At 43.8% G+C, this 23,308-nt stretch overlaps 2 protein-coding genes across 5 annotated transcripts in view; one reads left to right on the top strand and one right to left on the bottom strand.

The window, feature by feature from the left end:
* Positions 1-758: 758 nt before the first annotated feature.
* Adprh (ADP-ribosylarginine hydrolase) lies at positions 759-9,874 on the bottom strand. 4 transcript variants are annotated; one of them, XM_076868442.2, is made up of 5 exons: positions 9,709-9,874; positions 8,808-8,910; positions 6,772-7,127; positions 4,158-4,518; positions 759-3,339 (listed from the first exon to the last, which is right to left on the bottom strand). In XM_076868442.2, exons 3-5 carry the CDS (start codon positions 7,082-7,084, stop codon positions 2,925-2,927), a joined length of 1,089 nt encoding a protein of 362 aa, XP_076724557.1. In that variant the 5' UTR covers positions 7,085-7,127; positions 8,808-8,910; positions 9,709-9,874; the 3' UTR covers positions 759-2,924. The 4 variants fall into 4 exon arrangements, with proteins under 4 accessions (XP_076724557.1, XP_076966525.1, XP_076724558.1 ...); XM_077110410.1 differs by lacking the exon at positions 9,709-9,874 and adding an exon at positions 9,570-9,680; XM_076868443.2 differs by lacking the exon at positions 9,709-9,874 and adding an exon at positions 9,354-9,452.
* Positions 9,875-13,393: 3,519 nt separating this feature from the next.
* Positions 13,394-23,308, top strand: part of Cd80 (CD80 molecule) — a 33,790-nt gene continuing 23,875 nt past the window's right edge. Inside the window, exons 1-2 of the mRNA XM_076867012.1 lie at positions 13,394-13,477; positions 22,789-22,939. Coding sequence (XP_076723127.1) covers positions 13,394-13,477; positions 22,789-22,939 — 235 coding nt within the window. The remainder of the gene's footprint in view (positions 13,478-22,788; positions 22,940-23,308) is intronic.

The raw sequence follows: 23,308 nt of genomic DNA on the forward strand, positions 1-23,308 counted from the left end.
CAGATCCCAGGCAGACATTCCTTGAGGAGTTGGTCCAGTAGGCTGGGTGGATTGTGAAATCATCTGAGCCTCTGCTCCTTGCCTACAACAGCCCAGTAGCTTTGTAGCTGTTAAAAAAAAAAAAAATGCAGATTTACTTACTCTGAAGAGGTAGAAAATGAAGAATAAATGGAGAATGTGGTTGGAGAAGGGTGGGTCAATCAATGCTAACTTGACAGATCTTGAAAGAAAATTATTGCCAAGTGTGTTAGCTTAGTGTCACTGTGACCAGAACACCAGACAAGATCAGCTCAGAGGAGGGAAAGTTTATTTCGGCTTACATTTGCAGAAGTTGGTCCATGGTGGGATGGCTCTATTGCTCTGGGCCAAAGGTGAGGTGGGACATCATGGCAGAAGGACATGGTGGAGAAGCACTGCTCAGCTCATGGTGGCCAGGAAGCAGAGAGAGATGGAAAGGGCCTGAAGGGAAGACAAACACTTCCAGGGCACCACCTCCTCCAGCCACGGCCCACCTGCCTAAGGTTTCCTCCCAGTTAGGATGGACTGGTTAGATTATAGCTCTCACAATCCATCACGTTACCTCTGGACATTCTTGTATTAACACAGGAGCTTCTGATGGACACCTCATATCCATATTTTTTCCCTATTTTCATACCCAAACTATGGCACCAAGACTTCTAGCATCAAGCCATCTTAGGTAATGAAGAAAAGCAAAGGAAGCACCATCCACAACAAGTCACAAAAGCATCCTCAGTCCGTAATGTTACCTGTGGTTTATTCTGCTTTCAGTGCACAAATGTTAATGGAATGAACATGAGAAACTTATTACTGTGTTTAAGATCATTTTTATTGGTTTACTCTAACATTATGCATAGAGTGAAGTTTATCTCATTCCCTCATTCATTCTCATCCTTCTTCCTCCTCACTCTCTCCCCTTCTCCTTCCTCCCTCTCCCTCTCCCTCATCCCTCTCCCTCTCCCTCTCTCTTCCCCTCTCTTTCTGCAGCACTATGGTCAGGAAGAATGATGCAGGTGGATGGGCAGAGGTGATGATGGGAGGGTGTGATTGTTCTCCTCTCATCGCTTCTATTTTCTTAGAGAAATAGGAAGTGAGGTCATCAGCCCAAAAGTGAGGTTTGGGGAGGAATGTTGAGGTTTGAGAAAAAGGAGTCTAAAAGTCAATTTTTTGAGGTGTGCCTGTGATGAAGAGTGAGAATGAGTAACTAAATATAATAGAGGTTTTTTTCCCCCTATTTTCTGGTTGTCTCCAATTGTGGTGAAGCACCACAGCACAGAACAGATGCCAAGACACCCGCAACCCTCCCTCCACCTCCTCCACCACACCCTAAAGAGGCTGAAGGACTTGGAAAGACTAATCCCTGTAGAACTAAGAGATAGCTGGACTGCTGTTATCAGATCTCCCACCCCACTCCCAGCTGAAAACCAGAGATCTGTAGGAGAAATCACAGGAGTCATATTCTGGGGTTGTACTGTAAGGGGAAGCACAGGAGTTCTCACCCTCACCACCCAACAACACCCAACAAGGATGGGCCTTTACCTACTCTCCTGGCAGACTGGAGGTGATCACAGAAAGATGACATGGCTTCTCAATTCCAAGCCAGCTGGTTGCTGGACAGTGTGTGTCTGAGGTTGACCCAGAACACACCCACCCCACAACAGGATCAGTGTGGTGACAGGGCTGGGACAGAAGGCCGTGGATGAAGTGAGATGACAGTGGCCAACTGCCTGACAATCAGAGATTTCACCTGGCAGGTTCTGTCTGAGCTGGGCCTTGGAGGATGAGTGAGAATTTACCAGGCAGAAAAGGAGAAAGAATTGCGTCAAGAAATAAAGGGGATGATGTATTCACTGGAACCTGACTAGAAGCTTAGCGTGATCAAACTATTTATCCAGATAACTCCCAAGGGTCACGAGGGGACACCAGATAGGAGAGCAGGTAGCAGGATTCATTTAATATATACTGATGGGGTGTCTACTGGGTGCCCAGGCACTGGGCTATGTTCTGTCAGGGGAGAATACAGACAAACAAACAGATACTAACAAAACTGGTAACATTTGAAAGGCCACAAGGAACTCCTGAGAGAAGCTAGAAGCAGCATCTGCCTAGGCCTGAGCTCCTTGAATTGCAGAATTCACTGAAAAATACTCAGTGCAACGAAGTAAAAGAGGTACAGATCTAAAGTATATTAAGAGGTACAACAGCCTAGCAGATGCTGTTAGGGCCTCACGTGCACCTCTCACTGTTCCCATATACCTTACAGCTCACTGTTGTAAGCATCTCTGAGTCCTCATCTGAAGACATTCATGTTTGGCTTGTGCAAAAGGCAAGTTGAGACATACCAGATGGAAGTTGGTGGATTGATACCCCAGGCTTGCTTGCTCTTTAGGTGGAATAACTCTGCAGACTGCCTTAGGCAGAGGGCCCAGATGGACTGCAGCCCAACTGCCCACAGTGGAAACCTGCTCACTCACACACCCTGTTGGCTTCCTTTCCCTCCCAGTCTCACTTCCCCATTCTCCTACTCATGCTTCCTGGAACTGCCTTCCAAATAAACTCCTTCCACTCGAATAAATCCTTGTCTCAAGAGTCCACTTGGGGCAGGGGTAACCCAACTGAAGAAGAAACAGAGAAATCTTTCAGAATGACTGGATGATGAAAATGAAGACTCAAATGCGAGGCGATGAGATTTCTAGCTCAGGAGATGTGGACCCCATCAACAAAGATAAAAGACTCTTTATTACAATAGCTTCAGAAAGAACAGGGTGAGTCTGGAAAGCTTGACCTCAATGTGCTCAAGGGACTTGTCTCAAAACTCCCTGAGTACAAGGTTAAGGCTCTTGACTTTAAGAAAAGTGAAAAGAAACTGAACAGAAGGAGCCCCAGGAAATGAACCTCACATCTCCCTAAAGACTCATTGCAGCATCTTTCTCTGACGCAAGAGAATATAAAGCCCTAGCTGTCTCTTCCAGCCTGTGTCTGTATTCTAGCTTCTCGTAGTTGGAGGGACTCACTCCTTTAAAACCATGCATAACTCCCCACCAGCAGGCAGCAATGGCTGCTGTAGAATCGCTGTCTCCACCATGGAAAAAGGCTCGGTGCGCAAGCTCCTTCCAGGAGTCTCCCGCGGCAAGGATGGCATCATAGGCAATCATGGGGGCATCGTGTCCGCTGCTGCCACCCCAGCCAGAATAGCTCAGAATGGTGTAGAACTGATCCCTCTCCTTCACATCGAAGGGCTGGGGGAAGGTAGGGGCTGACTTGCCATCAGAAATCCCTCTAAGTTTCAGGTAACTTTCCCATTGATTTTGGAAGTAGGACCTGTAGGAAGAAAAAGAAAATCTATAGTCAATTGAAAAACTAAAGTCTAAAGCTGTAGGGAAAAGGTGCCAGGTGGGTGCGTGACGAGAGAAAATTCCAACTTCAACTTCTTGCATTAGTATCACCAACAACAAAGAAAATCAAAATCAGTTCCAAGTGTGATTCATATAACAAATTTTCACTAAGCATCTACATCCAACAAGACACTGACCAGGTTGCTAAATAAAGACTATAGATATATATCAAGTTAAAAGGTAAAAAATAAAGGTTTATTTTTCCTAGGTGGAGAGTAATACCAGATGTCATCTTTCCTGGGGAACTTTAGGACATCAAGACCGGGCGTGACTTCAGCAGAAAGTCTCTGAACCTTTTTATTCTAAGAAAGGGAATGTAAAGTGAACTCACAAAAAAGGGAAGAAGTGGCCTTACCACTTATTATTTAGCTAGTGGGAAAACCTAGCTCTTGAGCTTCTAAGAAAGGATTTAAAAATATTGTTTATATGTCAAGCCAATACTAAACAAGCAAGCTCCAAGTAAGATGGAAACAATTCTTGGAAAATAATGCAAGGGGGCCACAAAAATCATAGAAAACTTAACACAAAACAGAATCCCAACATAACATGGAGGCACTGTGGCTACACTGCTCATCGAGGTGCCCACTTGGCTGCTCTGGGGCAACTGTGGCTGGAAGGGAACTTGAAATCCTTAGCAGGGAGCTGAGTGGTGAAAACCATGTTGGCTGTGGACATCTCTGAATCTTGGATATACATACGCAGATTCACCCACGTTCCAGCCTGCGCAGGAATCTAAAGACTCACCAATGCCGAAGATTCTCCTCCACGAAGTAGCCTGATTGGACGACGTACTTTTTAGCTTCTGGCAGCACTTCCATCAGTCCTTTCCCCCACTGCTGCGGGGGTTTGCCATTCACAGCATAGGCTGTAAAAAGAGCTGATGCGAGGGCTCCCAGGTAGCCTGTTGGGTGGTGGTGGGTCATTCGACCGCTCTCAATGCTCACTTGGATCAGCATGTCCAGTTGACTGTGGTGAGGGAACCTGAGACCAATGCACATGGCCCGCATGGCAGCCCCACAACCACCTTCATGGCTGTTGAAAGGAATCCTCCAGCCATTGGGCTTGTCCGGCTCCAGCTGCATGGCGTTCTGCACGGAGGCACCACCTGGGGGAATCAGGCCGGCATGGTGGTCAGTGGAATCAAAGCCAAGCCCCAGGAGGAAGAAGGAACATTATGTCTACAAGTTCCCTGATGGAAAGGGAAAGGCAAGAAATTATGACAACAGATGCCCCTGGACTCTAAGCCCCAACCCAACGAGGTGCTATACTTCATATATAATCCTTTGCATGATAATATTAATTTAAAAAGAATCAGATTCATATAAAGAGCCCTAGATTCTTTAACAACTATCATAGAGATATTACAAGAACTCAAAAAAGTCAGTACAACATATTATTCTCTGTTTTAAATGAATAAGATAAAGTTCAGAATCCTGTTTAAAAAAAAAAAAAATCACATAACCAGCTAGTTAGTGGTCTAGTAAAATCTACTAAACTTCAAAACCCAAGTCCTTCAAGAGCTCAATAAGAACCTGCTAATTAGAGTCTGAAGATGTTGGAAAGAAGACACAAATTGTAGGGTGAAGCACTGGGCTCAGATAAGGAGTAGTGGACCTGGGCTGTCCCTTTGTGATAGTGGCATAGGCAGGCTTGTCCACTGACCTATTGTACTGAGGGCTGTGAATACACATGGAGCCAAGTGATGGCAAAGCATACTTTGGAGTGTAATATTATTGTTCCCTTATGAGTCAAGTTAATTCACATCTATGTTCATGGATGGCCCAGGTAGACAAAGAAAATATTCTATGTGCTAAACTAAGGAGATATTAGCTGCAAAGAAAGAATGAAGAGGGATTGGCTTCTAAGGACCATCCTTAAGCTCACGAGAGGCCCCTGGGTATGGTGGAGAGGCGCTTTCATTAGGAGGTAATCTGGGCTGAACTTTATTCTCCCAAATTTATAGGCTAAAGCCCAAACATCCAGTACCTCAATTTGGAGACAGGGCCTCTCAAGAAGTGATGACGCTAAAATGAGGCATTAGGGTGAAGAGAAACCTGGATACACAGGTTGCACACACCACATGAGGACACGGAAGATGGCCATCTGCAAGCCAAGAGAGGCTTCAGAGGAAGTCACACCTGCCAACTCGACTCTGGCTTCTAACAACCAGAACTATGAGAAACTATGTTTAAACTATGTTTAAGCCACCCAATTTATGGTATTTTGTTATGGTAGCCCTAACAGACTAATACAGGAAGAGGGGTCAATCTGATGGGCAAGAAAAAGGTGACCCAAATCACCTCATGGCCTGAGGGACCCTAACAAGTTCCCAAAGTGGCCAAGACCATTTGTGAGAAGACCTAGGACTACATGAGGAGTCTCTACAGAATCCTTTCCATTTTTCTTTAAGATAAAAATATATGTTTTCCTTTATGCTTGTTGATTATAAAAACTTAGAAAATACCAGCTGTGGGAGACCAACTCAGGCATGTGCACAAGGTTGGTCTCCCATAACCCAGCTATTTGGGAGGGCAAGGCAGAAGGATCACAAGCTAGAGGCCAGCCTGGGAAACTTAGTGAGACCTTGTCTCAAAATAAAGTTCTAAAAAAAGGATTGGGGATGTAGCTCAGTGGTAGAGCATCCCTGGGTTCAATTCTCACTGTCACAAAAACAAAAACAGGAATGACAAAAAAAAACCACCAACAACAAAAACTTTAAAAATACAAATAAGTAAAAGGAAAATAAATAACTACTCCTATTACTTAAATATAATTATTAGCATCTTTGCTTATATTCTTCCAGACTTCTCCCAACACAGAGCTACATGTCTACACTTTTAATGACAGCAGTTTCATAAAACATCTACTGTTTTAAAATCTACTTCTTTTCACTTAATGTATAATACCTTTCCATATCAGCAACTATTCACCTGCATAATTTTACATGAGGAAATGCACAGCTATTATTAAGTAAATTACAAGACATTTGTTTCTATTTTTAGCACAACTACTATCAACACTACTGTTTCCTTGATATTTATTTATTTCTATCTATGGTACTGGGGATTGAACTCAGGAGCACTGTCACCAGGCTATATCCTCAGCTGTCTCCCTCCCCTTTTTTGAGACAAGGTCTCTCTACATTGAGGAGGCTGGCCTCGAACTTGTGATCCTTCTGCCTCAGCCTTCCAAGTAACTGGAATTACAGGTGTGTGCAGCCACCGTGCTGTTGTTCACTCAATATTTAAATTTCCATCAACATTTTTCTTTTTTGTTTTTGAGTTTGTACCAAACTTAAGGAAAACATTCTTAAAGATTCCCTTGGGCCTGTGTTCTTTTCACCCTCCCCAGCCTTTACCTGGTGCCCGGCCATCCATGTCTTCCATGCAGTCTTGGTAATACTTGGCAAGGAGAGAATACAGTCGAGTCAAGTTAGGGGCTTTCCCAGCTTCCAGGAGGGCCTCTGCTGTGGCCAGGTGCATCACAGTGTCATCGCTGACTCTCCAATGCCCCACGTCGATGGCTTCCAAGCCGCCCAGCTGGGCCAACTGTTTGTGTATCTTCTCCCCATCCCGGAGGAACTCCCACTTCCCGTTGAAGTACCCCAAGGCATCTCCAGCTGCACTTAGCACCATGGCAGCCATATACCTCTCCAGCAGTCCCCCACACATGCTGGGCTCTGCAGGGGCTGTCTTAGGGGGGCAATTTAGATACCTGAAGGAGAATGGAAAAGAATCAGAAAGAACAAGAGCTCCATCTACATTTGATTGAGAATTTACTTCTTGTAGGCATCATATTAAGTACATCTCATTTATCCTTATAACTGCTCTATAAGGCCTGTATCATTAGGCCCATCTTGTATCTGAGAAAACTGAGGATCATGGAGATGAAACAGTTTCAGGTCACAGAGCTAACATGAGGCAGGACTGGGATTCTGATGGAGGTCTATTAGACTACAAAGCCCAGGATTTTAACTATGACGATATCTTTGCCTCTTGGTGAACAGCAAGCCTATTAAATTATGCAAGTCAATCCAAGTATTTCATTTTCTTTTTAGTTGAGACTTGACCTTGGACGTATCACAATGCAGTTTGCAAAGCACCGACATACTGGGTCTTACTAGTAGGGAAGGACTGCAGTACACATTTCACAGATAAGGAAACTGGGGCTCATAGAAGCTAAGTACTAGCAGGGAAGGATTGCAATACACATTTCACAGATAAGGAACCTGGGTCTCATAGAAGCTAAGTTCACACACTCAGAGGTGAAAATCCCTGGACTGGAATCTTCAGATTACGGGCCGGAAATTCCAGTGTGTTACTCCATTATGCCTCAGCCCTGGCCTGCTTACCTTGGGCAACCCATTGGGGCCTCAGCCTACACATGTGTAAAATAGTAAGGATAATAATAGCAACATTCTAATGGATTTGTTGTGAGCAGTCAATGAGTTAATTTTCATAAAGCACTGAGAACAATACAGGTGCATAGTAGGCACTATTTTTGTAATTATTTTTATTATTCATGTGTAACCAGAGAAAAAGTTTTTCAGTTATTGAAACAGAATACTTTCTCCCCATAATCATTGCTTCAATAGCAATATTTAAACTTTGTTTTTCTTTTAAATCATGGAATTCTAGAGTACTGAGATCTCGGTATGCCCAGCTCAGATTAAATCCTTGCTAAATTATACCTAAATTATGGACCCAGTCTAGGTGCCCTTCAACAGATGAAAAGATAAAGAAAATGTGGTATGTATACACGATAAAATATTACTCAGCCTTAAAGAAGAATAAATTATGGCATGTGCCAGTAAATGGACGGAGCTGGAGATTATCAAGCTAAGCAAAATAAGCCAATCCCAAAAAAACAACGGCCAAAAGTTCTCTGCTATGTGAATGCTAATTCAAAATAAGGGGGTGGGGCTGGGGAAGAATAGAGGTACTTCACATTAGACAGAGGAGAGTAAAGGGAGGGGAAGAAGTTGGGGGTGAAAAGGGCAGTAGAATGAATCAGACATTATTGCCCTATGTTCGTATATGATTACATAACCATTGTGATCCTACATCATGTACAACCAGAAGAATAAGAAGTTATACTCCATTCATGTATGGGTCAAAATGCATTCTACTGTCATGTAGAACTAATGAGAACAAATAAAAAAAAATTTCCTGCTAAATTGCTGGCTTCCCTGCAGGTGCATTTCCTAACATCCCCCTCCCCTTCTTTCCCAGTTCTCCAGTGTGCCCCATTCCCTGGAGCATCAGGTTCAAATCCTTCCACCATCTGCCCACCCTATCCATCCACCCCCCTTGAACAGACTGGCAAACACTTTTTAAGTTTGAGCTCTGCTCGAGCTCATTCTTCACTTAATTGCTCTTCTTCCCCTCCACTCACCTAACTGGTATCTTCTCAGGGTTTAGATCAGGTCCTCCTTGGTCTTCTGGAGTCCTTCTCCAGCTGCACTGCCCCAGGCCAGGGAGGGCAGGTTGGCAAACCCCTAGAGAAGCAGTGAATGATGAAGATGAACTGAACATCCAAAGCGCAGTTCCTGAGGAGGCTGGAGTTTCTTGGCTCACAAATTATATTTTTAAAGCCTGATTTACATATTTTGTTATTTATAAATGAAGCCTAGGAACTGGAATTCTGGCTCACATAAGAATTAGTTGTGTGACTGTAAACAAACCATCCCTCTTGGAGCTTGAGATTTCCCCATCTGTAAAAGGGACCAGAGAAGGAGGGGGATGTCGATGCTTCCCTGAGATCTGGTCTTGGGCTGAGACTCTCAGAGCCCAAGCAAGCTTAGCTGTTCTCTGAGGGCTAACTTTCAACATCCTTTACCTTCCCTCCCAAAGTCCTCGGCTTCTTTTATGTAATTCTTTCCGGCTCCACCCTAACGTGTGTTTTGTGAGTCGCGGCAAGGTGGAGGAAGAGGACTCTCACCTTTTTCTGAAATTCGATTTCACTTTCGCACATTACCTAGTCTCCCACACGGGACGCTGTTTTTCCTTAAACTTTTCTAAGGCTTCACAGTTCACATTCTGTACACTCAAAACTACGGTCCTCGGCTTTCTTTCTTTTGGGGGGTGGGGGGGGCGGGCTGGGGAGGAAGAGCTCAGCATACAAACACATGGGATTTGCAAAGCGGCTGGCACCCACACTGGGAATCACGGAGGCCCCTCCACTTTCAGGATGCGCGCGGGGCTGGGACCTGCCAAGGGGAGGTGCGAGCAGGGGGCGCGGGAAACGGGTACCGGGTCACCGAAAGGAGAGCGGCGTCTGGTGGAGAAGGATGTACCTGGTCGCCTCCGAGAGAGGGGCGCTAGGCACGAGGGCGGACCCTCGGCCTGGAATTCTGGTTGCGGAAGAAGCCAAGCTATCCCGGAGGGCCAGGCTGGGGGTGGCCGCCTCAGGAGCCGGGAGCGTGAGGAACCAGGGCGGGGGCGGAGCCGCGGGGCCGAGGGCGGAGCCGCGGGGCCAAGACCCCGGCCGCGCCCAAGTTCAGCCGCCAGCAAGCGCCGCCTGCTTGCGTTTGGCCAGACCGGATCCGAGCGAGTCTCCGGGCCCGGAAAGCGGCTCCCGTGAAGGCCGCGCCCTTCTGCGTCCCAGCTCTAGCATCGGGAACCGCTGTCACCGACCACCGATGCTCTGCAGGGCCCTGAGAAGCTCCTGGTGCTGGAGAACGTGGAGGCTCCGGGATCCTGGCCCTGGTCTGGGGTCTCAGTGACTCACGTGTGGCTCTGGGCTGACACTTTGGCCTATATTCATGCCAGGCTTTCCTGGGCAAAAGTGACTGTATTTGCACAAATAATGTAAAAACAGTACTGATCATGCCCTGGCCTTGGTTCTATCCCCACTTCCCCAGTAAAATGGGATTCCACCACTCAGGTTGTATATACTTACAGTCTTTATCTTGAGCACATTGGGGATGGGATAGGGTCATTTTGTAAATACAATTTTTAAGTCAAAAAAAAAAACAAAAAACAAAAAACAAAAAAACAACCTCCTTAGCTTTATCAATTACTGTATCAACTCCAAAGGTTCACGTAAGGTGATGCTTGTAGGATAAAATCCCTCACAGACTGATACCAAAAGAGTAGGAGGTCCTGGCGCACAATTCCTCTCCTACCATACCAAAGCCAAAATTGAAGAGAAGAAAAACAGAAGCACAGAAAATCAAAACAAATTTAACAAATCTCTAACACTTCCTGGGTCTGCATGTGTAAAATGACTGCCTAAATAAGGAGAGTTTAAAAAAATTGTAATGATAGAGAGTGAGCTAACAGGAAATGGTTAATAGGGCCCCACTCTCCAGTAAATAAAAAGCAACAAGGTTCAAAGGAAAATATATACCACAAGATATAAATGTGTCAAAAGGAATTAAAGTTGGGAAAATGTGAAGACCAAAGAAAGTTACTACAGGAGAAATAGGAACCCAAAAGCATCTGCTTTCGTATCCTGTACAGTCAATTCAAAAAGACTCAGGGAACGCTTAGATTGCTAAGCTTATATGTCAATTTGCTGAGCCACAAAAACCCAGATATTCGCTTGTGTTATTCCATATGTCTTTGTGAAAATATTTTTAAAATAAGATTCACGTTTAAATCTGTAGTCCTTAAGTAAAGCATATTGCCCTCTATACTGTGGGTGAGCCTCAAACAATCAGTTGAAAACCCCAAAGGATTTGTCTCCCCAGGAAGAAGTTGATTGTGCCAGCAGATTGCCTTAGGATTAAGCAGCAAAATCCAGCCCTAATTGGTCCAGTGACTAACAAGTTGGAGGCCAGCCTTAGCAACTGAGTGAGACCCTCAACAACTTAGTGACCCCTCTCAAAAAAATAAAAAGGATGGGGGATGTAGGTCAGTGGTAAAGCACCGCTGGATCCAAACCCCAGTACAAAAATAAATAAATAAATACTGGCCTATATGCAGTATTTTAAACTTGCCAGCCTCACAATCTTATAAACCAATTCCTTAAAGTAAATCAATCTGTCTCTATATACATATATAGATATGTATACAGCTTTAGTATATATTATTAGTTTATAGTATATTAGTACATATTATTATATATATTATTAACATATTATTAGTATGTACACAGTATTACACATGTATATACACACTATTGGTTCTACTTCCCTAACTAATACAGCATCTAAGTGTACCAAAAAATTCACTAAGTGCACTTAGAGTAGCCAGGCAATAATTGGATCAACAGAATAGACTTTATAGAATATATTGACATTAGGCTTTAAAGGACACAATGAGAGCTGATTTTTGAAGAATATTAAGAAAGCAAATAAAAATTGCCAGCTCAAAAATATTCCACTAAGGGAGCTGGGGTTATGGCTCAGTGGTAGAGCACTTGCTTAGCACGCGTGAGGCCCTGGGTTCGATCCTCAGCACCACATTAAAAAAATAAAATAAAGGTTATTTGTTCACCTACAACTAAAAAAAAATTTTTTTACATAATCCACTAAGTATAGAATCATGTTGTCAGCAAATAATGATAGCTTGAGCTCTTCTTTTCCTATTCATATTCCTTTAATTTCTTTAATCTGTCTGAAGTTTCAAGAACTATGTTGAATGGAAACTTTAGAGGGCATCCCTGTCTTATTCCAGTTTTTAAAGGGAATGCTTCCAATTTTTCTCCATTTAGAATGATGTTGGCCTTGGGTTTAGCATAGATAGCTTTTACAATGTTGAGGTATGTTCCTACCATCCGTAGTTTTTCTAGTGTTTTGAATATGACAGTGTTTTGAACATCAATTGATATAATCACAATTCTTATCCTTCAATCTATTGATGTGATGAATTACATTTATTGGTTTCTGTATGTTGAACCAACCTTGCATCCCTGGAATGTACCCCACTTGATCATTGTGCACAATTTTTAAAATATGTTTTTGTAGGCAATTGCTAGAATTTTGAGAAATTTTGCTTCTCCATTCATCAGGGATATTGGTCTGTTCAACATCTCTAGTAATTAGAGAAATGCAAATTAAAACTACTCTAAGATTTCATCTCACTCCAGTCAGGACGGCAGTTGTCAAGAATACAAACAACAATAAGTGTTGGCGAGGATGTGGGGGGAAAGGCACACTCATACATTGCTGGTGGGACTGCAAATTGGTGCAGCCATTCTGGAAAGCAGTATGGAGATTCCTTATAAAACTTGGAATGGAATCACCATTTGACCCAGCTATCCCACTCCTGGGTCTATACCCAAAGGACTTAAAAACAGCATACTATAGTAATGCAGCCTCATCAATGTTCATACCAGCACAATTCACAATAGCCAAACTGGAACCAACCTAGATACCCTTCAATAGATGAATGGATAAAGAAACTGTGGTGTATATATACAAAATGGAGTATTACTCAGCAATAAAAAAAGAATAAAATTACAGCATTCCAGGATGGAGTTAGATAATATCATGCTAAATGAACTAAGCCAATCCCAAAAAGCCAAAGGCAAAATATTTTCTCTGATAAGTGGATGCTAATCCATAATGGGGTAGTGAAGCATGGGAAAGATGGTGAAATAAGACCAACATCATTACCCGAGTTACATGTATGATTGCACGAATGGTGTGACCCTTCTTTGGGTAGAACCAGAGAAGTCAAAAATTGCGCTCCATTTGTGTGTGTAATGAATCAAAGAGCATTCTGCTGTGATGCATATCTGATTAGAACGAAAAAAAAAAAATTTATCCAAACAGATAGGATGCAGGAGAAGAAATTTAAAAAGAAAAAGCTAAAAGCAAAGATGCAGGTTTAGGTTAACATTTCTTCCTTGAAAGATGGCACAGTTGATGGACCCAATGTTGAGGACCCAAGTGAACCTGGTCCCTGAATTTTAGTCACCCTAAACACACCATCTGTAAGGCTGAATATTTTAAAGGAGACTAGGAAAAGAAACTAGAAGATGAACTCAGCAAGGAAAACAGAGAACAGAAAGAAACCTGCGGGAAGTCCATGATGTCCCCCTTCTCTTCTTCCCCCAGTGCAGTAGTCTGCTTCCCCAACTTCGATCTGGATAACCAGCAGATTTTGAAATCTACGGTAACTTTCCTAGAAGATGGCCTCTACTGCTCTCGTTCTCCTAGTTTTGTTGGGATTTCACAGAAAGGGGATGCTCAGCTGGCCCTCTGACCACAAGCTCTGCTTCTTGGGCTTTCGGTGGAACTTGGATGCTCCAGCCCACAACCCCACCCAGGGGTCCTCGTGGCCCACTGGGATGAAAATACAGCATCCTAGAAATGAAAGGTAACTAACTACTCCTTAAAACACAGATCTCAGGAAGCTTTGCTGAAGTTATTTCTCTTCCACACAGTCATAGCCCTACGATCGCACCATCTGGGTCAGCCTGGGTTAACCTACGAGTCTGCTCTCCTTTCTGTTTCCAGAAGAGTCCTGGGGCCAAAGAGTGAAGAAAAAAATCTAGCCAGCCAGGGGATTTAATTGCTCTTGCCTCTCCAGCCTACTCCTCCTTCTGAGATGGTGTCAGTCACTTATCCCTTGGTTTCTGGCACTCCTTCCTAAAATTGCTGTTTGGAGAGAACTCCTGAAGCTTAGGGGTATCTCAAAAAAGGACAGCCATTTTAGGCAGGTTTCCTGGTTGCATCTGGAGCCACAGAAGAAGTCACTCAACTCTCCTTAAGTGACCACCAGAGAAATCAACTCAAGGCTCAGAAGAGATTGAGTGTGCAGAGTGCGGGGAAGGCTTCTACTCCATACAGCTCTGTTCTTCCTGGTTGGTGGTGTATGATTGGGCCCTTCTACAGAGCCTTCGTGTGGTCATATTCCTTCTCATATTTAAATAGACCATGCAAGCTATGCTTTCAGTGTTGCCCTTTCTAGAAAGAGTGAAGGGGAAATTCCCTTTTCCATTCAAGCCATGCAATTTCTCTTTATTTTTTTATGAACAGAATTAAATTCCCCTTTTTTTGGAAACTGGAAACCATGACCTTTTATTAAAGATCATTTTTATGTTACATTGTGAATAAGAAATGAATGGCTACTGTCTGGTTTACTTTTCAGAAAAATATGCAAGAAGGAAGAAGGAGGAGTGAGGGAGAAGGGAGGGGGTGGGAAAGAAGAAGGAGGAGGCCGTTTACTTCATTTTTGGAATGAGTGAATAGCTCAGTGTGTGTAAGCAGTAAATAACACCTTACTGAACAGGCCATGCCCGGGGCTCTCCAGGTGGCACTCAGCATGGCCGGCCACACTCTCTTGTTTTGAAAGCACCAAGTTAATCTCTGACTTTCTCCAAGTTCATCTGACATTCTCCTTCTGCCCACTCATTGTATCCTTACTGTTTCTCAAGAAACATGAAATAGAAAATGAAAAATGAGTGACTTTTGAACTTTGTTAGTAATGGAGTGAAATGGGGCAGCCAATGGCTATAGAAACTTTTCATCAGGAACCCTGGACTTGTTCGGGTTCCAGAGCAGGCAAGAAGTTCAGCTCTCCGGGACACAAGTTTGCTTCTTCTTACTTTTTTTTTTCCTTCTTGTTTTGTAGTGCTGGGGATTGAACCCAGGGTCTTATGCATGCTAAGCAAGTGCTCTATCACTGAGGGCTCTACCAGCCCACTCTTCTTTTTAAATCAGGGATTGAACTCAAGAGGCATTTAACCACTGAGCCACATCTCCAGCCCTTTTAATTTTTTTATTTTGAGACAGGGTCCCACTAAATTGCTTAGGTCCTGGCTAAGTAGCCGAGGCTGCCTTTGAACTTGCCATCCTCCTGCCTCAGCCTCCTGAGCCACCGGGATTATAGAAGTGAACCACCATCTTCTTTTTTAAAAGCACCAAGGCAATAAAACTGCAACCTTCTTCTAAACATTGCCCTTTCCAGTTTCACCACACACACAAAAAAAGTCTTCCTTAAACTCAACGAAAATTTCTCCTGCTTGAATTTCAGCTGATTTTCTCCGGTTTGGTTGTCTGTTGCATTCTGAAAACAAAGCTCAAAAACAAACATCATCAGGCAATGGAGACTCAATAGTAAACCATCTGGCAGGTCTAAAAGATCTCAGCTCTCCTTTCCTCTATTCCCTGTCCATTTTAGCATCCTCTTTGTTATTACTTGTTACTTTTCTCTAGAACCTCTCCATTTTCTACATATAGTTTGAAACTGGATGTAATATTTCATTAAAGATCTGGGCTCACACAGAAAGAACTGAACCCATAAAGATAATCCCTGGCCCTGCTAGGTCATATTTCCATTCATATTTCACCATGTTCTGTTGGCATTTTCGCCTTCACAGCAGACTCACGTTCGGCTTATTGCCCTGGCCTTCATCTGCTGTTGCTCGGCCCCACAGACCTTGGGATCTGTCCACCTGTGCTCATCTCTCCGGGTCTAGTCATCTTTGCATCAATACTGAGCCCAGTTCCAGGCACACAGTAGGCACTCAACAGATTGGGGTGGAGGAGGAATGGATTGATGTACTAAATGAGTAGTAGTGCAGACATTAGGAGCTCAGAGAAGGGAAAGAGCACACAGGAAGGAGAGACTAGGAAAATTTCTTGAGGGTAGAGCATTTGGTCTGGTCCTTTAAGGAAGGAAGGTGTTTGGATGGGCAGAGAGCCAAGGGGAAAGCCTGTCTAGAAAGTGGAAGGACAGTGTGTGGAGATTTACAGGCAGAGAGAGGGCAGATCCAAGTGGAGGAGGGGGAGTGAGCAGCGAGCCTTGTGAAGAGAGCCCTGATTTAAACAGGGCAGGCTCTGAATGTTCACTTCTTTTTTCACTTTAAGCATTTCGGTGATTTCCGTCTCAAAGAACCAGAAAGAGTGTGACAGTGTTTAAGAGGAAAAAGAGGCGACCAGTCTCACTGTCCACCAACTCCAGCTCACTGTGGCACTACTTGGAAGCACTGTGGACTTAAAGCCCAGGTCTGGCCGCCATGAGCTGGGTGAGGACTTTGTAGACATGGTTCTGAAAAGCTGAAGGTCACTGTGGTCATATTACACGGCAGAAATCAGGGTGCTGGTTGCCAGACGCGTCTTGAAACAGTACCCAGAGAACTGCTTGTGACTCTTCATACCCCCAAATGAACTCCTAGACCCCCTGGGAAGATCATGTTGAAAATGAAAAACAAAACTTCCCTGAAAATTTTTGTCACTGTAATAATGAGTTTTGTTTCCTTGGCAGCGGGGAACCCACAGTGGGAAAGGGGTTTTCCCCGGCATCTAGTGGGACCCAGGATCTTAGACCCTGGGTAGTCAATATGCAAATAGTTGAAATTCACAGGAATTCCAAAGCCTCCCTGCCCTGGGAACTCTAGAAGGAAGAGTAAGAGGTCTGAGCTCAGCCTGGCATTATCAGTTGGAGGCAGAGAAACAACTCTAAGGCCAAGAGAGGAAAGAGTGAATATCATTTCTAGAGAATTCATGTCATTCAAGGGACAGAGCCAGGATGAGGCCTGCCCTTTCTAAATGGCAGGGCTGCATCTCCCTTCTAATTGTCCTTTCCTGGAGGGCTCTCTATCACACACCCAGTCTGTAACTGTCTTAATTTCTTTTTTTTTTTTTTTTGGTATTAGGGATTGAACCCAGGAGTTATTAACCACTGAGCCACATCCCCAGCCCATTTTTATTTTTTATTTTAAGACAGAGCCTCACTAAGTTGCTGAAGCTGGCTTTGAACTTGGGATCCTCCTGCCCCAGCCTCTGGAACCGCTGGGATTACAGGAGTGTGCCACCACATGCTGCATAATTTCATTTTTGATATTTTTCATTGTATAAATATTTGTACTAGGATGAATTTTAATTTATGTGCCTTTCTTTTTCATGGCTTCCAGGTTTAGTGTCTTGCTCTCTCAACCCAGGATTATAAAAAAATACTTGCACAAATTTATACTTTAATTTTTTTTCCTTAACAATTTAAAACATAATTTCTTTTGCTTTTTGCAAAGTAAAACTATGAGTGGATTGAATATCAGTGGGGCTGAAGAACTTAACTGAGCAGCAACTGCAGGCCTGCTCCTAGAACAAACTCCTTTGAACTCTTTCAACTGATTTTTCCTTTTGATCATCCAGGAGCTCAGACTTTGGTTTTCTTTGTGCTGTCTCATACATCACCTCCATCCACTTTACAGTCTCCAAAAATTTACTCTAGAAATCTTTGGTCCATAGATTATTCTATTCTCATTGTGATTATGGACATACTCTTTCTTATGTGTGTTTGTGTGTGTGTGTGTGTGTGTGTGTGTGTGTGCACGCAGTAGGGATTGAACCCAGGGGTACTTTATCGCTGAGCTTGATTCCCAGCCCTTTCTATTCTTTTTAATTTTTTTTATTTTGAGATAGGATTTCACTGAATTGCCAAGGTTAGCCACAAACTGGCAACCCTTCCGCCTCCGCCTCTGGAGTTGCTGGGTTTACAGGTATGTGCCACCAAACCCAGCAACCAAGTAATTATATATATATATATATATATATAATATTTCATAAATATATTTACAAATTTGCATGTATTAATGCACCACATCCTATTAGTACAAAGTCTTGGAAGAGAGGCTTTCTGTATTTTACAATCAGGAAGCGGGAACCAGCTGTAAAGTACCTAACACGTGGCGCTTTCCTTACAGCCTCTCTGATAAATTCACACTGAGGCACTAATGGCAAAGATTGTTGAACATGTGCTTCCCCAGAACACAGCGGATTTTACTGGAACTCTTAAAACTTGAGTGTGTCTTGTGGCCTTTGAAATGTTTGCTCAAATATTGTCAAATGAAATTTATAAAACTGTGAATTTCCTTACTCATTTAAAAGACAGCTATAATTTTACATTATTTTAAATATCTACAAAAGATATAATTTCCCCCGTGTTATGCCATTTTCCTTTTAGAAAAAAGTTATATCGTTCTTAAACATAATGTGCAAAATTGAAAGTGGCACAAATTTGGCAAAAAATCAGCAAAAAATACTTTTTCTAAGATCTGGATAAATATTCAAGAGAATATAAAACCCACACTTACCTCTGATATGTACCCTTTACTTGAAAATGTGCTGTTGCTCTCCTAGAGGTAAGGCAGAAGCTGTTACATCCTTCCTCCTGGTAATTATTCAAATATGCATCTGAGACACAGGCCAAGACCTGGGTGAATGAGAGTGCTCATCAGGCCCCGTCTTATGGAGAAGATGAACAATGCATGGGGTCCTTGCACCACAAGGTGTGCGGCCTTCTTTCCATGGCTTCAATATGCCAAACTAGAGGCAAATAGTGCAGTCGTCCTCAAAGCCCTGCCACACCCCCCCTTTTTTTTCTCTCTCTCTCCAGGGCTCTGTTTGCTCTTCTGGCTGTTGGGGGAGGAGGGGGCTAGTTTCTGTGACCCTGCACAGGAAGTAGGAGAGATGACCAAGTTCATTGAATAAAAGCTGCCATTATCCTGCTCTCCCAGTCTACAATACATCTATTTCCAATGCCATTTTCTACTTAGTGAAAATATGGACAAAACAGGAGGGACACAAAACCCTACCTTGGGCACATGTTATCTTGATTTAAGGAGACCAGATTGATTAAAACACTACATTTCAAATTGTGCCTTTACTTGACACACCCTGAAGTATTTTGTATTCCCCCCGCCCCCCGAACATTTTACCACAATCAGATTCAAATTGGGTAAAGGATAAGCATTTCTTTTTAAATAGAGAGAAGGCCAAAAAATCCTTCTTGCCGTAGGAAAATTTTAGGAAGGAATACATAAAGAAAGTAAAAATGTGGAAACTGATTCTTTTAGAATTATTGAAACCCTATACCCTTTGAAAATGGTCAGGTGCCCCACAGGATAGCAGTAACTCAGTTTGAAGACCCAGCCTTCCTTAACTCAAATGAATGCCTCTTCTGGCAGGGAAGCACATGCACTGATGGCTGCCAGCAGAAGGGATGCTTGGGAAGTGGACCTGTCAGATCACATCATATGAGCTGCCACTCACTCTGCAAAAGATTTGCCTTACATACAGACAATGATTTGCAGAGGTGTGGATGTATCCTTTTTAGAGAAGGTCTATGCTGGCCATCCCCAGGCCTGAACAGAGCCTAAGCCCAATCCCCATTTGGAAAAATCTTTATTCTTCCATCTTGAGGATATTTTCACATCTCCCTACCCTAGGCACATCTGTAGGCCTTACACCCCTGTTTTTTACTTAAAGAGATCTCAGTGCCTACGATAATGCTGACAAACATAGAATGCATAACAGCTCAAACTGTGACATTTTTTTCAAAAAAGCTTGTTTTCTAATAGCTTTAAGTCAATAGTTCAGATGTTTCTGTATTATATTACCATGTTTGCCACATTTATACACCATATCTACTATCATTTTCTTTTTTTCTTTCTCTAAATTCACCTTACTACATTTTTTTTTTTTTTTTTTTTTGGTACCAGGATTGAACCCAGGGGTGCTTAACCACTGAGCCACATTCCCAGCCATTTTTTAAATTCTTACATTTTTGAGATAGGGTCTCATTAAGTTGCTTCACTAAATTGCTTCACTCAGTTTTCTCACCAATTTCCTAAGGCTGGCTTTGAACTTTTTTTTTTTTTAATAGTTTTCACTATGGATGAACCTTTATTTTTATTTATTTATATGTGGTGCTGAGAGCCGAATCCAGTGCCTCACACACGCTACGCAATAGCTCTACCACTGAGCTACAACCCCAGCCTTGGCTTTGAATTTTTGATCCTCTTTCCTTAGCCTCCTGAGTCGCTGGGATTACAGATATGCACCACCACGCCCAGCTTACCAACACATCATACTACTTTTGCAATTTTACTTTAGAAGGAAAATTATGTTTCTCTAACATACCAAATACCTGGTCTTAGCCTAGATTCTCTGGAAAGCAAAGCTAGAGAGAAAGTTCTGAGTAAAACAGTTTGTTTGAAAAATTGAGCCCAATGATGGAGGACAGAGAGCGAGACGGTGAAGGAGGGAAAGCCAGTGCAAGAAGCCTTGCCAGGTTGACCACCCTCAAAGCAATGGCTATTCAACCCACCTGGGCCTTCTGGGGAGTCTCATGAAATGTCTCTCAGATGCTCCACCTGGGAGCAGCTACTATCTGTTTCCAGTCCCCTTTGGTCAATTGAAGGCCCTGGGCACTGACTTCCTCACGTTGGGTCCACATGCTTGAATGCAGAACTTCCAAGGTTCTCTCCATGCCAAGGCAACAGAGAAGGTCTTGGTGGAGCCAGAAATAGATTGAGAAAAAAAGAACAGGCCCCTGCTGGGGGCTGTCAGGTTCTACCTACAAAGAGGTTTGTGGTCCAGAATGATCAGCTGCTTGGTCCTGAATCCTCCAGAATCCTACATAGAGGAGCACAGAAGTAGTGGGCAGATGGAAATTGTGGTGGGGCCAGGGAGGGGGGGAGGGGGGGAGGAGGGGGCAGGGTAGGAACTGAAATCTTCCTCACCCCACCCCTTGGTGCTATCACCTTGCTCACCTGAGGCGCACTTAACCATGGTAAGAATAAATGGAACCACTGTCCAACTGGCTGCCAGGAGCCAGCTCTGTGAAGATAGAAGGAACATGGGGGCAGAGGGCTGCAGTTCAGGGGGCGGTCTTGTGAGTGAGCACTCTCCCCAAAGTGGCCACTGTGTATTGGGTAGATGACCATTCCTGCAGCGGCCTAACACTAGTGACTAGGAAAGAGTAATTCTGACCATGGAAACAAAACTGGAGAGCAGCACAGAAATAATAATCTCATAAATCTCCCCCAGCATTGCCCAGGCAAGTCTAGGCTGCTCCCTTCCTCAAAATGGTGCCTCTCTTCCTCTCCTCATCCTCAAGCGCCCAGAACCTTTGGTGCTTAGGTTTGCTAGTTGGTGGTGGGGAGGGCAGCTGGGTGACTTGCCCAGGCCACACCCTCCCAGGAGGCTGCTGAGAGAGCAGCAAAGCAGAGGAACCTTTCTAAAACACCCTCTCTAGCCCCAGCTTTGACTTACGTATTTATGAGTGAACTCAGTCCTCTTCAAATAAAGGGAAGTTGGGAGGGGGAAATGCCACCTCTGGTGACTTGCCATTACTTGTGAGACAGCAAGAAGAGAACTTCGCTGAAGCTGGGTGTCATCCTTTGACTTTTAACACAAAAGAGGATTTTTTTTCTTCAGCAAGTAAGTACATTTACTATTATCTTCCTACAGGGTAGCTTGGTGGAATTGGTTACCAACAACTTGACTGTTTCTGGAACAAACACACCACCATGACTGCCTCCAGGGCTCACGTTTGTCCTCAGAAGAGGCTTCTGGAGTCTCTCAGTCCCCCAAAGAGTCTGTGGCTTCTCAACGCCTTTAGAGAATCACCTTCAGCAGTGTGGCCCATGACTCTCAAATTTCCGAGATGGTAGCAAATATTTCTGTAGGCTGAATTTGAGTTTCGCATATCAACAAAATCCTGGTGACTAAGTTCCTCCAGGCGGATCCTGGTTAACATGGACTGTGGCTAATGAGACAATCTGGGATGGCCGGAATGAAAGAGGAAAGCCACCCGCCCTCGGGTCCACAGGGAAGTGAGTTGCTGGGAAGAGACTGAGGGGTGACGGAGGAGCAGAGTAGACATTTTCATTTCTCAATTTTGATGCATTTACTGGGGGAGAAAAAAACCACCCCAGCCTGTTCAAGTTACACCACATGATACAAATAAGCAATGCTTGCCCTGTGTCTCCTCTTTCTCCCTTTTGACTGGTAGAGGTTTCTGTTGATGGCTTTTCTGCCCCTGCAGGAGACATTATCTGAGTGGTGTTTGAGAATCGAGACGCTCACTTTTCTGTTAACATGTTGAGAAAGTTGTTTCAGGACTTATGACCGACCCTCTTGGACACACGCAGCCCTGATGGTGGCTCTGTGTTCCTGGGTATGTCTGGAAGATGACCTGAGCTTTCCAGGGTTGGTTAACAGCTTTTGAAGGTCCTTAGGGTGCTCTGGTGGGAACAAAGTTAACCACACCTAATAACTAGAAAGCCATTTCACAGAAGAGTTGTGGTTGGTTCTCAAAACCGTCAGGGTGACCGATTAAGGTCGCCTCCTCACAGAGTTCTCTCAACCTTTGTTTTCCCTTCATGCTCACGCCCAGGTTTAGAGGTCACTCAAGTTAAGAGCTCTGACTTACTGTAGGTAGGCGACTGGAGGGTTTTCAACCCACAGTAGACAGACTTTCTTTCCTGGGTGACTTGTACTATTTTCTGTTTCAGCTTCTGGAAATAAATCCACAACCTCTGGAGACTCAAGAGCACTCTCCATCCTTGTCAGTGTGTGTTGGAACCCGAACCCTTGAACCCTCTAAGTGGAACAATTGAATCACCTTCTGCCTCTGCCTGGTGTGCACCACCGGGCCTGCTCTGCTGCCTTGTTTAACTCCCTTTTGTGTGCTAGGAGGTGCCCCAAACTTCTTGGTTCTGGATCACTGGCTTTGGTGGTCCATCCCGAGCCTCTGCATCCATGGATCCCATATTGATGTGGAAGACACTCCCCAAGCTCTCTTGGCTCATGGTGCTGCTGGCTGCTCTTTTCCACTTCTCATCAGGTAAGCAACATTCAGGAACTTAACTAAGTCTTCACTTAATATCTCTGGGGTTAAGAGAAAAGTAGAGCTGTTCTCTGTGCCACCGCTCTGTCACCTTTGTGAGCTAAAATGGACACATTCAGGGTGTTCCACAATGACTTAGAGCTAAGAAACTGGTCCAGAGAGGTTGTTGAATTTATCTATGACTACACAGCAAGGTAGAGGCCAGATTAACCCAAGATTCCAGGCTTTCAAGAAAGAGGTGGGAAGTATGTGTTTTGTTGTTATTGTTGTTGTTTTGTGGGGGATTTTTTTGGTGCCAGGGATTTAAATTAAGGGCACGTTCCACTGAGCCACATTTCACTGAGCCACATCCCCACCCCTTTTTTA

Source organism: Callospermophilus lateralis, chromosome 10 (assembly GCF_048772815.1).
Source record: "Callospermophilus lateralis isolate mCalLat2 chromosome 10, mCalLat2.hap1, whole genome shotgun sequence".
Lineage (NCBI taxonomy): Eukaryota > Metazoa > Chordata > Mammalia > Rodentia > Sciuridae > Callospermophilus > Callospermophilus lateralis.

Coding starts and splice junctions, on each gene's coding strand:
- Adprh (XM_077110409.1), bottom strand. CDS start 8,947: ATGTTCAGTTCATCTTCATCATTCACTGCTTCTCTAGGGGTTTGCCAA. Junction 7,128..8,807: donor CCTGAGAAGATACCAGTTAG/GTGAGTGGAGGG, acceptor ATTCTCCTTCAG/GTATCTAAATTGCCCCCCTA. Junction 3,340..4,157: donor GAGGAGAATCTTCGGCATTG/GTGAGTCTTTAG, acceptor TTCTTCCTACAG/GTCCTACTTCCAAAATCAAT.